The sequence below is a fragment of the Ictalurus furcatus genome, chromosome 19, assembly GCF_023375685.1.
Source record: "Ictalurus furcatus strain D&B chromosome 19, Billie_1.0, whole genome shotgun sequence".
Taxonomy (NCBI): domain Eukaryota; kingdom Metazoa; phylum Chordata; class Actinopteri; order Siluriformes; family Ictaluridae; genus Ictalurus; species Ictalurus furcatus.
Window position 1 is genome coordinate 8,365,718 of NC_071273.1, and position 17,126 is coordinate 8,382,843.

The 17,126-nt window shown below is 40.5% G+C and overlaps 1 protein-coding gene across 2 annotated transcripts; it reads right to left on the minus strand.

Annotated features, from left to right (window-relative positions):
* Positions 1–392: 392 nt before the first annotated feature.
* nuak1a (NUAK family, SNF1-like kinase, 1a) lies at positions 393–16,491 on the minus strand. Of its 2 annotated transcripts, none has more exons than XM_053650613.1 (7): positions 15,931–16,491; positions 10,544–10,664; positions 8,441–8,592; positions 6,258–6,323; positions 6,024–6,143; positions 2,870–3,002; positions 393–2,775 (listed from the first exon to the last, which is right to left on the minus strand). In XM_053650613.1, exons 1-7 carry the CDS (start codon positions 16,156–16,158, stop codon positions 1,769–1,771), a joined length of 1,827 nt encoding a protein of 608 aa, XP_053506588.1. In that variant the 5' UTR covers positions 16,159–16,491; the 3' UTR covers positions 393–1,768. The 2 variants fall into 2 exon arrangements, with proteins under 2 accessions (XP_053506588.1, XP_053506589.1); XM_053650614.1 differs by lacking the exon at positions 15,931–16,491 and adding an exon at positions 12,044–13,116.
* Positions 16,492–17,126: the final 635 nt, after the last annotated feature.

The following is a 17,126-nucleotide window of genomic DNA, read 5'->3' on the forward strand; positions in this document are numbered from 1 at the left end:
TTCCCCCCAAAATTCAGCCCCAGTCACATTCGATCTATTTTCCCATATATCTCCATGACATCATATCTCAAGTTAAACTGAAGAATGTCACATACAAGAGATGAGAGTGTGTCATTGCTGGGTGAGAGATCTGTTTACATGCCATCATGTTCTCTGCAGGCTGTGGTATTACTGAAAACAAGCAACCACGGAACCCATCACAGCTATATCCGACGTGTACACTGCATACACATCACAAAACTCATTCTACACCATAGACCTTTATTAGAAGTAGCCAAAGTGTAGTGTTCCAAGCATGGCCCTTATTGTCTTTAATACACCATTTCTATCCACAGAGAGTGTTTGTCACAGATACCTAACCAAACTACTTATTTTTAATACTGTAAATTGAACCATATTCAAAATGTGGATATTTATTATAATGACAATCTTCTGGTCAATGAAGGCACACAACAAGACAAAGTTAACAAGTACATTTTGCAAAAACAATGGGAATGGGAATAATGTACAATAATATAATACATGAAAGATTAAATAACAGTACATTTAAATACGTATAAATACACAACATCCAGTTAAATACTGCAATACGAAAATTACCCTAAATGATAAATAGGTGCTAACACCAGTTTGTTTGTGTTTTTTTTCTTCCAGTTTGGCAGTTACAGTATAGAAGCATAGCATCATTGTGTTTTCCGTTTCTTGGTTTATATATAGGCAGATCACGCACTCGGTTCTGCAGCCTGTTACATATAAAGCACATTTGTCTAGTCGTTAAAATTCCACTGCATTGAAATTAAGCCAACACACACTCATCCATTTGCATAATCAAACCTGAAAGCAAAATGTATCAATGTATCAAAGAAAAACAACAACAACAACAAAAAAATACTAACATAGTATAACATTTAGCACTGTGGATCCAGTTAAAGGTAGTATTCCATTGTATGATAAACAGAAAAACGCTGCATTTTCACAATACTCAAAAGCATCTATTGTTTAGTTAGGTCTAACTGTACAGTCTTGAACCTGATCCTTTTTACAAGGCATTTATTGTATATTTTGTAAAAGTTTGTTTTCATGACCTGTCACGTTTGGAATGAACAGCATTTTGACACACTGATATTAAACAGGAATAGTCTAGCCTATTCCTCTCTTTTCAATAGCGGCTGTTGTTGAAGTGCAGGGTGTTCCTGTACTGGATTTACTCCGCAGGTTACACCCAGTACCACCACTGTGTCACGCCACATGTTTAAATGGCTCAGACTGCAAACAGCAGTGTGTATGTGAGAGTCACTGTGACATTCTCATCTAGTGCTGATGTGACCTCTGACCCCAATATGCGCCTAATGTTAAGTCAAGCTAACATACTGTAGCATTGACAGTCTAGACTTGGACCTTGCGGTTGTATAATATATAAACAATAATGACTTTTTGTGGCCATGCAGATTCATATGCTCAAAATATTTATAAATAAATGATTCTAATATTCTTAACGGTGGACTGTGCCGTACGTCAGTAGTAAGCAGTCAGGTTTGTAATGTTTTGTGGAGGACAATGTGTCAGTAAGGTGCTTGCCTCATTCTTCTTTGATAAACCAGAACCATCAGCATGATGACATGTTAAGTTCCACAGCTTCAGATTTCCCTTCTTGTAGCATGTAAACATAATGCAGTTCAAGGTCAATGATTGAATACATGATTGATTGTTCCTGACTGATCCAGTCACTTTGCTGTAACCTTTCAACACTCACTTTCTCACTCCCTTTCTAACTGAGACGGTTGCTGATGTTCAGGGCCTGCTGATACACTTGAGTCACATCATCCAGATCCCCTAGTAGGGAGAAGCTTCCATTGTCCCCAGGAGATCCTGGTGGGCTGCGGGTGTTCTTTGAGCCATGGAGGGGTGTTGCTGTTTGCAGTCCCCTAAATCCTGCCATCTGCAGTAGATCCTCGGCTGAGAGGCTGCCTCTGATGTTGGGTTTGGGAGAAGCAGGCGGCCAATCCACTGCTATACTCGGGATGCCTATCTCCTCCCTCAGGATGGTTGAGGTTCGACTCTGACTCTGTGGTAGGTTTGAGTCCAGCGTGGGTGTCACATGAGATGAGTATTTCCCGTTCCTCTTCAATATGCCCTTCCTCCCTGGCACCCTTTTAGGTGGTGAGCCATTGGGTGGAGGAGCCACGGTGCTCTCTAGCAGCTCGGAGGACTCGCTGCGCTCTGGAGAGGAATAATAGCCAGACTCGCGCTGATGGTTGTTTTTCAGGATGCCTTTCATGGGAAGAGAAGGCATCATTTTGGCTGGTGAGCCACCTGCTGCTTCCTCTCTCTCAGGACTCGAGGTGGGCTCAACTTCCCTGTAGCAGATTGAGCGCCGCAACTCAGCCTCACACAAGCTCTGAGACCGCTGATCTCCAGTGCTTGCCCGTGTTTTTAGGATACTTTTGGGCCTCTTCATGGCTGGCTTCTCTTCTAGAACTGCCCTAATTCCACCCTCATTTTCCTTTGAGGACCTCCTGAGTCGACGGGTTGAAATGGTCCCACTGGTGTTGACACCTGAATCGGGGCAAGCCAGTTTGCTTGGCTGAGTCTCAGTGCGACTCTGCCAGTCAATAAAGCGGGCAAGCATGGGTGAGCTGTTCCCTTGCTGAGTCTGGCAGTCACACACACTGGTCTTCCAGCCCCAGTTCACCCACCAGTGGTTGGCAATATCCTCTACAGTGGCCCGGCGATCTGGGTTTACCATCAGCATCCAACGAATCAGGCCACGAGCATCTGGTAGATACAGATAAAAATTCAAGGTCGTTGATAAAGGAGCATTGAGAAGTATCAGAAGTAAATGTTTAAAATAGAGAGATCACACACACACCTGATGACTGGGGCGGTTCCCTGTACTCCCCTTTGCTGATTTGGCGTATGAGCCTTTTGTGATCTCCCCCATCGAAAGGCATTGTGCCATACACCAGAGTGTACAGCAACACACCAAGAGCCCAGCTGTCGACCTGCCAGCACAGAGGAGAATTGGTAATAATCCAAACATAGCATAAACACAAGTGGTTTATAGTTAGCTTAAACTAACAAGCTAGTTCATACTAGCAAGCAACATTGTCTATGAGCATGCCCAACACAGAGCTGCAGTTCTGTGACATGTGACAATTTCAAAGGAGATTTTTCAAGTCGTTGTGAATTAGTTATGATGTGGTAAAGTGACAAATCCAAATGATTATCGTGAATTATTCCTCGGACCCACCCTATGGCGTGCGTGGTCCAATGTTTATTTCCAAACTCACAACTTTAGCTCTGCAATTAGTTACCATTTATTGTTTGACTTGCAAAAGTGGAAGAAAACCTCATAACCATGGTTTCATCTTATCCTGTCATCTACGACCTCTCATATTTGGCAGGAAGTAGCAGAGATCCTTTACATCTATGGCATTTGGCAGAATCCCTTATCCAGAGTGACTTACAGTTATCTCTTTTATACAACTGAGCAGTTGAGGGTTAAGGGTCTTGCTCAAGGGCCCAGCAATGGCAGCTTGGCAGTGGATTGGATTTGAACTCACAACCTTCTGATCATTAGTCCAGTGTCTTAACCACTGCACAGCAAACAAAACTGATCGTACAAGGTGTACAGTGGGCTGTAGGCTATACATTTTGGCTACTACTATTTCTCATCAATGAATAAAATGCATTCAAGGAATAAAACGCTGGACACTGCACACCCCCAAGTGAACAACAGTAGCAGTTGCTAACACAGACATAGACCAGAATCTGTAGTTTAGTCTTTAAGTCTGGATCCTGGAACATCACCATTACATACTGTACATTATCTATGTACTTTTCCCTTATATCTAACCTAATTAACACCACTTCTCTTTATAAACCTTAAATGAAAGCATCATTATGCTTTTAAGCTGCACAGAAACAATAGACATATGAATCACCCTTATATGCCCTCATGAGGCTTAAACCTTGTTAAGGGCTGTGCCACTTGTCTGTTCTCCGTTGACCCTGATTAGACAGCAGAACATTTTAGCAATCAGTCAGTGTTAACGGGTACAATAGCTGATTAGAGCACAGGAAAGTCCACTCCCATGATTGCTGACCTGTCTGACCCATAGGAGATGAGAGGACTTGTGTGATTGCTGGCACAGTAGAGAAGTGTGGAGCCTTTCCCATAGAGCAGGAAGACTGTTATGAAAGAAATCACTATGGGGCCAGTGGAGGAATGTGGTGTGTGTGTGTGTGTGTGTGTGTGAGAGAGAGAAAGAGCGAGAGAGAGAGAGAGAGTAGTGCTTTGCATGTAATGCATGTTTTCTATATCTACAGTATATCTATTGTATGAATGTATCTGCGTGTCCGAATGTGTGTTTATGCATCAGAAATAAATGATAAATGACTATCTTGGTAAATGACTATGCAATCCTGTTCTTTTTAGAGAACAGTCTTTTCTTTTTAGCTGCTTGCTGACAGAACAGAGTGATTGTGTTTGGGTGCCACATTACTGCTGAATTCTGTAAATAGTTAGGAGATTAGTCCTCATTCCAGCTGGCAAACACTCTGATTGTCTAAAGTATGATAAACCAAATGGCTGACTGTGTCCTTAGATGAACCTTCATCCTCACCATGCAGTAAATTTTGTGTGTGTGTGTGTGTGTGTGTGTGTGTGTGTGTGTGTGTGTGTGTGTGTGTGTTTATGTGTGTACCTTCTCTGGAATGCCATCAAGGAAAAAAACACATTGTCTTTGTTGTTTTGTTTTTTTCAGTCTCTTATCTGTAATGTTAATGAACAGTAAAGAATGTCTGATTATGTGTTGATGTGCCTACAAGGTCTTATCTTCCCTTTTTTTTTGTTGTTGTTTTGTTTTTATGTTCTTGCTGGAAAAAGGTCAGCTCATGGTTTGGTTTAAATCTCACAGTCTTTGGTTTAGTTAAAATATCTCTGGCTACTAGAGCATCTATATTATTGTACTGGTACCATAGTGGTTAAGTGAACTTCCCCGGCTGTTCGAAAATCTGAGTCACCCGATGTCTTCAAAAGAATGCTAAAGACCTACCTCTTCACCAAGCATTTAAATAAGCTTTGAAACTCTTTCGCTGTTATATATTTTGTTATTGATCTTGCCGCTACATTTCTCTACATATCTGTCTTACATATGGTAAAGCCGCAGTTTTGCCCTGGTTTTGCCATCCAACACTGTTCTGCTGTCCTGTTATGCGAGCATGCACCTCCCTGTGTATTTATCTCACTCTGTCGTGTATTTGCACTTTTTGTCGTCCTGTGTACTGCATTCCTGCACTGTGTTGTACCATGTCCTGAAGAAATGACAGTATGTTCCAATATATACATAGTATTCTTGCTTTACAGTCCCCTCCAAAGATATTAGAACAGCAAGGTCCTCTAAAGGTACTGGAACAGCAACTGCTGTTGTATTCCTTGGCCGACCTGTTGTTAGTACACCGGTGGTTTCTTTCTTTTCCAGGACAATCCAAATTGTTGTATTGGTTATGCACAATGCTTGTGCACCGGCTCTGATTGATTGTCCCTTTCTTTTTTCTCAGCTTCAAAATGGCTCACTTTTCTCCCATAGACAGCTCTCTGGTCTTCATGCTGGTTTATCCTTTTTAACAACAAATGCAGTCTTCACAGGTGAAACCCATGGTTCAAACCAAGAATAGATGTTCAGAGCTATTAATTGTTTAAACAACCAATTTAACAGGGCACACCTGGGCAGCAAGAAACACCTATCAGTCATGTGTTCCAATATGTTTGATCATTTGAAAAAATGCGTGGGTTCAAACAAAAGGTGCCACGGTCTAAGCTGTTTAACACATCTACAGCAGATGTAAATATGAGGAAATGAAAGCTGAAATTCGGATCGATCCTCTCATATTCATCTTTTATTCTCAAACCCAAATAGAATTGGCCTTGCTTTTTTTGATGCAGACTACATATCACTACTGTAAGCTACTCTCGATAAGGGCATGTACCAAATGCTGTACATGTAAATTGTATTGCTCACCTCTGGGCCTCGATATGGCCTTCCATTTACAATTTCAGGTGAAGCGTAGAGAGGACTGCCGCAGAAGGTCTGCAGAAGCTTGTCTTTGTGGTAAAGGTTGGATAACCCAAAATCTGCAATCTGGGAAAAACAGAATGAGAGATGTACATACATGAGAGATGTACATAGCGATATTTTAGATCTCTCTCTCTCTCTTGCTCTTTCTTCCTTTTTTTCTCTCTCTCTCTCTCTTACCTTTATATTGTAATTGTCATCTAGCAGCACATTTTCAAGTTTTAGATCCCGGTGCACCACTCCTTTCTGAAAAACATTAACAGCATCATGAGATCTCTATGCAATCCTGAAAAATAACTACCCAACCATGAACTGGCTCACATTTATATCTCGTATCTGCACGGCATATTTACCTCTTCATATCGACAGTTCCAAAATGCACGCGCCATTGATTATGAACAAATCTGAAATACACTCCAATTTCAAAGTTTTAATTTCACAAAGTGAACTCAATTGCGTCTAGACATTAGCAAGTGTCCCAGTATGTGTGGCTTTAATGGGAAAGGATATTTGTCTGTGTGGTAACCTATTTCTTGTGTCTTTAATTTAGCTCACTATGTGAACCCAAGCTGTCATTGTTAAACACACCCACACTAACACACACGCACTACTTTTTCCACACGTACACACATACTAGAGGATATGCCTTCTATCCTGAACTTCCCTGCATCCTGTATAAGGACTGCTGTGTCCTGACCTCTCCTCTGTCATGTTGGTCTGCCCTGGTGTACTGCTGTGGTCAGCAGGGCGGTGGCTGGAATCCCCCATCTGAGCAGTGGATGACATCAGCAGCCAGCTGTGTTAGCCCACCCCTAACCTGCCATGACCAGAAGCTAGACTTTCTGACCAAATCCAAACATTAGCCTCTGTGATCTGATGTTCATAGTATAAACCCTTTCACATGTTTGAGGAGCCATGTGTACATAGTTGTGAGAATAGACTGAACGTAAATACAGTGGTATAAAGTCTCAAAAGTGAGTGTACAGAACTGTAGGATCAAAAAGCCTTCTTAAAAATTGGCAAGAAAAAATTCAGTCTGCCATTTTCTTTGTCCCAAACATGTGTTGATGGAGTCAAACAAAACAAAACAAAACATCCATCTTTTCACATTTAGGACAACTGAGGGATTCGTACACAACTATTACAAAAGGTGCAAACATTCACTGATGCTCAAGAAGACAACACGATACATTAATTCCCAGGGGGATGTAAACTTTTGTACAGGATGATCGGTGTAAATTGTTATTATTTTGTTTAAATATCTAATTTCTTTTCATTTATAATGCCCTTCAGAAGCTACATAAGATATTTACAGAAGTTTCCCAGAAGACAAAATAAGAACAATTTACACCGATCATCCTGTTCAACCCCCCCCCCCCCCCCACCCCCCAAAAAAAAAATTACTCTCAAATAGAAATATTCCAAAGGATTTCTTTACCAATTACCCAGCAGTTTCAATATTTTTAACAATGTCAGTGAAAAAAGAAGTGGTGTTGGAAGTTGCTTCCCTGGGCTAAACGCTAATAAAATCGAACGTTCTAAGTGCATTTAAAAATCTGTACAATATTGTGGCAAAACTACAAATCTGCTGAAACATACGAACATTTGCCACATAAATGGGGAAAAGAAATAACAGATCCAGATGTTCCAGACAATACTGGATTATTTTGGATTATATTATATTTTTGGGGCGAGCATTGGTCACAGTGTTATCACACTGAAATGACATAACATCTATGCAGTGCAAGCTGGTTGTGATATTATGGTAATTTTAGCTAACCTTGAATTGATCGTTAAGTAGCAAACTTTTTTATTGTCTTAACAAACTTCTTTGCAAGTTATTGCTAAGCAGCTAGCTAAATTTCTCAGACATAATTTATGAGCCATAAAATATATACACAACAACTAGTTACAGTAAAAATAACAACTCGGTCACTGATTTAAAGCTGTATTCTGAGCTGAGGAGCGTACAATTCTTTATAAATTACCACAGACTTTCAGCAGATTTAGGTCAAGACATGTCATGTGATGTCATCAAAACGAGATTCACGTGCATCGAACACGAGTACAGCTAAAAGGTCTCATTTACCAACAAACATCACTGCGAAATTTCACAATTTTGCCAATTCAAATAGTTTTCCGCAAAAAAAAAAAAAAAATTCAGCGCAAATTTAGAAAAAACGCCACAGAATCATCACACAACAATCACAAAAAAACTCATAAATCCTGTACAGACTGATCAAGTTAAAATGACTGCTTTAGATGAATGGGTTCCCTGAGCTTTGTCCTTTTTTAATGCATACAGACAGTACGTTGCTGTGGAGCGACAGTGCATCAGATCTCGTCAGACTCTGGCCTCTCACCTTGTGACAGTGATGTACAGCTGAGACAATCTGCCTGAAGAAGTGTCTCGTCTCTCTCTCGCTGAGTTTACGTCGCTCGCTGATGTAATCGTACAGCTCCCCTTTGCTGGCATACTCCATCACGATGACAATCTTGTCTTTATTCTCGAACACTGTGCAAACAGAGATGGGGAAAATAGACAGATTGTGAGTATGCTGCTTACATTCTTTATGCTTGATTATCATGGTAATTCTTTTCTAAAGCAGTTAAGTCAGGCTGAATACCAGACATGGAGAGTCAGGCTAGGAAGCATGATTAAATGTGCCGGTTTGAGTCGTTATCATGTATAAATGATTGTGTCTTATTTCAGCTCTTTCGAATGGATTTAGCGCTGGATTTTAGCTGGTTTCGTTCTGCTTCCTGCCGTGGCACAGTGCCATGCTGCTGAGGTACCAGAGGACTGGATGGCAGAGCTCCAGCCACTCTGGAATCAGTCACGGGCACCCCGTTTAGGAGCTGCCAGAGCTAACAGGTGTGAGATGCATTGTGTGTGTGTGTGTGTGTGTGTGTCGGTATGCATGTGTGAGAGAGTGAAAGACTAGTGGAAGTGGCTGTAGAGTGATGGGGTCTTGTCCTGGGACAATATAATTGTACAGTGTATCATATCAAGGACCGTAACACCACATCTATCACGTCTGCTCATGTCACACATGCCTTCACCTTCACACACACACACACACACACACACACATACATACACACACACTTCTAGTTTCTAAGACATTTTGATTACGGTATTTACAATGATCCTGTCATGATCTTAAGTAAAATAAAAATGGATAAATGTTGTGAGCTATGGATTATATTAATGAATTCAATACCTCACATTATTACATCTTCCAATCAATACATTTCCCCTGTCAGTGGACAAAGATTTTTTTTTTTCTTACTGAACATGAGAAGCTCACCAGTGCACATAAACAATTGTTTAACAAGCATTCCCATTGGTGAACTTCCTTAGCACTTCTGATCAGTGTGCAAAGAAGCAGGAAACATAATTGTATGAGCCATGCTGCCTTGAGCCAGACTCACATACAGCCTAACCACTGCAATGATTCCACACTGCTAGTTCTCATATGTTCTGAAGAGTCCTCACAAAATTCATTCACTCATCTTCAGTAAGTGCTTTATCTTAGGCCAGGGTCATGGTGAATCCCAGGAACACACTCTGGAAAACACTTGTGACAGGATGCAAGTACATAGCACCTCACCATACATGAACACTTAAGGGCAATGTAGTGCATTACACCACTGTGTCCATCAGAAATACCAGACAAGGTAAACAGATCCCTTTAATGAGCAGCCATAACCTCAGTCTGACTTAGACATGACTGGGTGAGTTTTATTTGGTCTTCTCAAGTGGTTCAGACTGATGTCCCCAAACTGTTAGCATGTGAGGTCTTCTTTGCATCAGGCAATCACTGAACTATTGGTTAAAGTCTGCCATTTAAGGTGTGGCGTCTTCAGACATTCAGTCCAAACCAAAATGCCCTAAACTTGGTCGCGGAAGGTCCACTGGCCTCTTATACTCCGAGCTTTTCAGAAGTAGTCTGTCAGACCTCAGCCGGGTTCAATCTGAACAGTCTGAACTTGTCATTTCAACATAGTCTTACAGAGGTCATGTTTATCCACCTTCCCCTATTTTCCCATGTGAAGACATTTGATTCAGTTGTTATGTCTGCCCTGGACATGTGCTAATATCTCTGTGTTATGGAGACAAAATCAAACTTCAAAACAAACATGAAGACACAATGTGGAAAAGTATGTCTATGTCTATATAAACACATTTCCAAGACAATGTGGAAATGTGTAGACATAGACATAGACATAGACATAGTATGCCGGTCTGGAGCTATCTAATTAGCTAAATTAGTACTGTCAATTAGCTGGAATATAGTAACAGAAAATCCTATGGTCAGTGTGTAATCTATGTTTGGAAAAGTACCCCTTGTATAACCAACTGTGCAGTGGGTGTACGTATTTAAACAGATGACTCTCTCCATACAGTGTACAGTAAATATCACTAGAGTGGGAAAGAAAGTACAGCATGCATACTCAATCACCTTCATATATAGATATAATGTGTGGATGGCGTAGGGAAGACATGATCTCGATCTCTCTGCGGATGTGAACCATGTCCTGTTCGTCTTTGATCTTCTCCTTACGGATGGACTTGATTGCAACCTATAAATCAACAGAGAGATACAAATTAAAGGTATACTCAGTCATTTTGGCAGAAAGTTAGCTAAAGCTAGCTGTTTTGAGATTCAAATAAATACATCCCCTCTAAAGCCATGCTACCTTGTCTTGACTGGTTGGATATCTGTAGTTCACATCTTTGTTACTTTCCACCTTTTATAGAGCATAGAGCACCACGGGGACAAGAGGACTGCATGGTGCCTTAGTGGTTGGTTAGCACATTGGCCTCGCACCTCCACGGTTGGGGGTTCGATTCCCAGTTCGGCTCTGTTTGTGTGGAGTTTGCATGCACTCCCCATTCTTTAGTGGTTTCCTCTGGGTACTCCAGTTTCCTCCCCTAGTCCAAAGACATGTGTTTGTCTGATTGGCCTCTCTAAATTGATTGTGCCCTGAGACCCCTGGGACAGGCTCTAGACTCTCCCACAACCCTGTGTAGGATAAGCACTACAGAAAATGGATGCATGGATGTTCTGACCTAAACACCATATATGTGTGTATATGTGTGTGTGGGCAAGAGAGAGAGAGACAGAAGTCACTAACTTTATAAAAGGCTAGCAGTAATATGTTGATTAACATGGAACAAAAATGTCCGAAGAAATCGTGTACAACTAACTGATTATGAACTTGTTTTTGCGTTAGAGTTTATTTAATCAAATTAACCCCTGAATACTTACTTAGCTAAATGTGTATGTTAAATTAGTAGTGTAAACAATTCCAGCATTCTCAGTGTAAGGGATGTTTATCAACAAATACCCTGATTACGTTTATAATTTGAGATCATTTGCAAAATGTCTTGGTTTACAGCATATGCCAATAAATGATGTGTAAATGATGTATTTTTTTAATCTATATGTTTGGTCTGTATCGTTGATTTTGCCTCTGAACATTCCTGAAGCGTCTGTTTATTGATTACAACAACCAACAGATATCCTGGTATTGATATGTCCTTAAGGAAATTGATTGATTTATTAGTCAGCTGGCAGATGTGTAGTATACACCAATGAAGATTACACCATACATGGGTCAAGAAGGAAAGTCTCTACCCCCAACAGTGTTACAGAACAGAACAGAGGCAGGAAGAGTGACAGAGTGTGAGGGAAGTGCTTCCTGTCTCCAAACACCCTATGCAATGAGTCATCAGCTTGCTTGGAATTCACCAATTGAGTCATTTTGGACCAGGAAATACTGTGCCGCAGTAACAGCTAGACCACGTGACGGAGATAGGGAATGATAAAATCGTTTGACATAAATGGTTGAGAATATTTAAACGTTTGTCTGGTATACTTTAACTGGAAGTAGGGACCCAGTGGCTGTATATAGGCTGCAGCAGGAAAAGTTGTGAAGTTGCACTGCGTGCTTCTAACCTTGAGTGAAAGTAGATTCCTGAAAGGACGAACAGACATCTCAGAAGGCTGTGCACCACAGTAGTTATTATTAGCCTATTCCCCTTCCGCTCTCTCCAAACGGACATCACAGATCTGCAGCCAGCCGGAATTCAGTGCATCACCCAAGGCAAATATTCATTCATTCATTCATTCATTCATTCTCCTGGGGATACTAAAGAAACACATTCACTTATTTACAGGTCCACCTGTATTATGTAAGGATAATGGATAGTAAGGGGATTTGGGCTTTATCAAGCTATCGAGGTTGGATATTTATTTCAGAGTCAGAGAAGTGAAATCTAGGGATTATATCTACAGGAAATCTGTTTGCATGTTCCTGTTCTGAGTCATAAAATAGACTAGGGGAAATAGTGCTGAGAGCCTAACTTCCTGTCCAACCTGTGCCATTCACAACTCCATCCTGCTCCAGCCTACACCTGACCAATATGCTAAAAATATCAAACATTTTTGGATAAACGAATCAACATCCAAGAGGATATAACAATCTCCAAACCAATGAACAGCAACTGTTGGGCCTTTTTGTATGTTTTGCAAGAGAGAGAAAAATCGTGGGTGTGTTTGGTTCACCTGTGGTTTAGCAGCACATTAGGGGCTCAGTATGTCAGAATAAGCTTTCACTATAATTAGGGTCAAGTTCCTTTTAGACCTGACCTTAATTATAGTGAAAGCATAAACTCATTAAAGTCATATGATGAGGGAAGCACACCCAGACACGCCTGGGCAGGGCTCGATGCCTGGGCACTGGCTACGGATCATTAAGCAGGCCTGTGTTTGATGCATATGCCAGCTGGCTTGAGGCTTCTTCCCAGTGTAAGCTTCGGCTAAAGGTACCTTAACTCTCTAGCATACAGAGCAGTGCATTGTTCAAGCAAGACAGACAACAGGTGTGCTGTTTTATCTGAGTGGCTGTTTGGAAGAAAGCCTATATGGTGATGCATTGGCGCATGAAGGAGCTTGAAGAAGCAAGTTACACAAAATTACACACAAAACATCTGACTGAAGAGAATGGTCCTTATCACTCTCTCTACATGTGTAGAATAGTAGAAATATTCTAGTGAATCCCTGGCTTTGAGTCATGAGAGTGAGTGTGAGAATGAATCAGGCATTCTTTACACTCCTTTTAGACCAGGGGAGTACACTAGAAGTCTGAGAATGCACAGTAGTTATAACATCAATGGCATGAGCCTTGCTTATGCATCTTTGCACACAGCTGGGAGGGAGTCTATGAAATTATCCTGAGCGAGTGGTATTTTAGAGCATTTCTCAGTGAATTCTGTACTCTCCGGTATTTTCTCTCTCCTTTCACCTAGTTAAGACACAGACACTACAAGGACTGTCTCTTATAGACATAACAAAGTGTTGGTTATTCCACCAGCATCCTTTTTTTTTTTTTTTCCAATTCCACAAGGACCAAAACACAAGAATGCAGGCATGTGCCCTTCAAAAGGTGCATATCAACATTCAGTCTCTCATAGGACTGGATCACATGCTCTCACAATAGGATATTGCTTAACTTGTTTGAGTAGTTTTGCTGGCACAGGCTCGGCTGTCTTTCATCTCCTTGTTTATAGTGATGAGTTGGTATTAAGAGTGTCAGGACCCTACCGTGCTTGAAAGTAATGTAACTTTGAAATGTTGCCTAAAGTGAAGCCAATCAATGAGATCAATGAGAATTCCAGATAAAAGGGAAATGTTTGTGCTCAGATCTCGTAGCTTCACAATGCACTGTGCTGGACACAGAAGAAGGCAGCTCGGAATAGACACACGAGTGACTGACATTAACATTGTTTGCATTATAACCTTTCACCTTTTATGTAAAACGCCTTCTGGATGGATCATGATTCGTTCTTTGTAACAGTGTGTGTGTATGTGTGTGTAATTATGCGTCTTACGCCCATGCAAACTGATGACAGTCTTTTTAAACCAAAATTTTTCAATTTTAAAAATACTCTAAAAGATATTCTGATTGTATGTAAAGCAGATTCAGTGCCGAATGAACATCTGCAATGTTCATGTCTCATTTGTGATAAGAGGTAAATTCAACAGTTTTCATTTGTGGAAAAAAAAAAGGTGCATGTTTGGGTTGCCTTGGTTGCCAGATTGGCCTGTATTTTCTCAACCCATTACATTTAAAATGTATACAGTACAAAAATAAAGGTACCAAACTGTAATTTTCCTTGTCGCTAGGTGTGCAGAGACTTAACTAGGGAAGTGGGAACATTTTACAGCAGGTCCAAATACTTATTCGTAAGTTCTTAACATATACACATATACTGTAATGCAGCTGATTAGATACTGTACATGTCAAATAATATGCCCTACACAGTAACTGCTCTATAACATCAAAAGAATGGTTCCCTTACACTGCAATAAATAAATAAATAAATAAATCAAAAAGGAGATGAGTGGAAATACCTTGAATACAGTCAGATTTATCTTGTATTTCTTATTATAAGATCACAATAAACCAAATATAGATTATTAAACCTATTTCAAGTCATTTTCTTAGTCAGATTTCTTATTCTACTGGCAGATAATTTTGCTTCTTTTTAGAAATAAATGCTTCAAATGAGTAACATTATATGCCATTAGAACAAGACTATTTCAAGCTTCAAATGAGTACAAATGGCTTGAAATAGGTTTAATGATCTATATTTGGTTTACTGCGATCTTATAATAAGGAATACTAGATAAATTTGACTATATTCAAGGTATTTTCACTTCCAAAAATGTCATTTTTTTCCAGTGTAGTTTAATCATATTTTGTATACGACTGGTTTTATGACGCAAGGCATAATTTCCGTATTACTAGCATGCTATTTTCAGTGAAATGGTCATAAAGGTATTTTAATGTTGTTATTATTATGGTAAAATTGCTTGATGGTAAATCATGCTTCTGCAACTGTCTGGCATCCACCCATCATGCATGAGAACGTCAGACTTGTCACACTCAAGTTAGTAAAGAACACATGGTGGTTTTATTTAGCATATTTTCTCATCCCGCTGAAATTATTTCCTGGCTACAGCAGTGCTGGGGTGCACCATTGCATCTTTTACCTAGGAAAGTGCATGTAGTGTACCTTTAATAAGCTTTCAGAGTAACACTTTAAAGGTGCATCATTATGTACCGTAAATTACATGATATGGCCAAAAGTTTGTGGACACCTCATCGTAACACTCATATGTGCTTGTTGAACATCCCATTCCAGATTTATTCCCCCTTTGCTGTTATAATAAGCTCCACTCTTCTGGGAAGGCTTTCCACTAGATTTTGGAGCGTGACTGTGGGGATTTGTGATCATTCAGCTACAAGAGTATTAGTGAGATCAGGTACTGAGGAGGTCTGGGGTGCAGTCGGCGTTCCAGTTCATCCCAAAGGTGTTCAGTGAGGTTGAGGTCAGGTCTCGGTGCAGGACACTCGAGTTCTTCCTCTCCAACCTTGTCCAACTATGTCTTCATGGAGCTTGCTTTGTGTACAGGGGTATTGTGATGCTGGAACAGGTTTGGTCCTCTTAGTTCCAGTGAACTATAGATTGTAATTCTACAACATACAAATACATTCTACGCAATGGTGTGCTTCCAACTTTGTGACAAGCGGTCAGGTTTCTGCAAACCTTTAGCCATATAGTTTTTTTTTTTTTTTAAAAAGGTGAAAGATACTAAATAGAAATATACTACTCATCAACCCCCGTGATATGGAAAAGTATAGTTTGAGATCTTTGTTTCTGACAGTGTAAGCTACAAATCAGATCAGAACACCTATCACACAAAATGCTACACAGGAGTCTAATTGGAGGGGGTAAGACCAATCTGGCAACTCATCACTCTGTCACTCACAGACTCACCACGCGCCCGGTGTGTCTCTCCACAGCCTTCTTCACTTTGCCGTACGTGCCTCTGCCCAGAGTCTCGAGCAGCTCGTAGCGGTGTTTCAGGTTGTGTTTGTGCTGATGTTTTCTCACGCTAGAGCTTCCTAACGGACCCAGCGTGTCCACCGCTGCAAAGTCCACTGGGAGAGGTGGGTCTCCGGCGGAACTGTGGTCCTCTATCCCTGTCCTGGACAGTGTCTCCATGACTGAAATGTCCCTCTCAGTCTTGCAGCAGGATTAATTATGCACGTAAAAAAATATATATAAATATATATATACTGCTTTAGCTTGATGTCCAGTAATCCACGCGGAACTGTTCTCGTGCTTCCTCGCGTTCAAAGAAATGATTTAATAGTGGGTGACACTTGGGTAAAGCGCGCGCGCATGTGTGTGTTTAGTAATGTTTAGAATCTGGAGGTTCGGACAGTGCGCGAGACAGTGCCATATTCAACACCCACCCCACCGCCTGCCTACTTTTCTCCTCCTCCTCCTCCATCTCTCCAATATGAGGACGAGGAATGCAGGCTGATAGGCGGGCTTTACGATCCTCACTTACCACGCGCGTGTGTGTGTGTGTGTGTGTGTGTGTGTGTGAGCATATTTGCATCTTTCATCTTTCATGTCCTGGTCGCCTCCACAAGAATAGAAATATATAAGTATATAAGGAATATTTTACAGCTTTGACCTGGGGACATTTGTCTGGTACCCATGAGCAAAACTTTTATAAAAAACAAACAAACAAGAAATTTTTATTTAAAAACAAAAAGAGGCAAAAGCTTCCCTGCATCGCCATAGGCGTAGGGATAGAATTAATTAGCTGAATAAATAATTATGTCAATAATTATGCAACTACTAACTTCTGTTTTTTTTGGTTAAGAATAGGTTTAGGTTATAATACATTTCATCTTAGATATTTACTGTACAAGTAAGTACAGTAAATATTGTCAACATTTATTTCAGTGAATATATTTCAAATGAGGCTTTTCACCAGGCTTTGTTATTAACTCAAGAAATCTACACACATAAAGAAATCCAAACATTAAAGTCCATAAATGAAGTTATGTGTAATACAGTGGAATGACGCAGGAAAAAAGTATTGAACACGCTAACTGAAATGTATTTAATACTTAATGGAGAAGCCTTTGTTTGTAATGACAGTTTCAAGACACTTC

Excerpts from the sequence above, each read along its gene's own strand:
- nuak1a (XM_053650613.1), bottom strand. The coding sequence starts at position 16,158 with ATGGAGACACTGTCCAGGACAGGGATAGAGGACCACAGTTCCGCCGGA. Across the intron at positions 10,665-15,930 it reads AGAGACACACCGGGCGCGTG|GTTGCAATCAAGTCCATCCG; the intron begins GTGAGTCTGTGA and ends GTTGATTTATAG. Across the intron at positions 3,003-6,023 it reads GGCCATATCGAGGCCCAGAG|GTCGACAGCTGGGCTCTTGG; the intron begins GTGAGCAATACA and ends CTGTGCTGGCAG.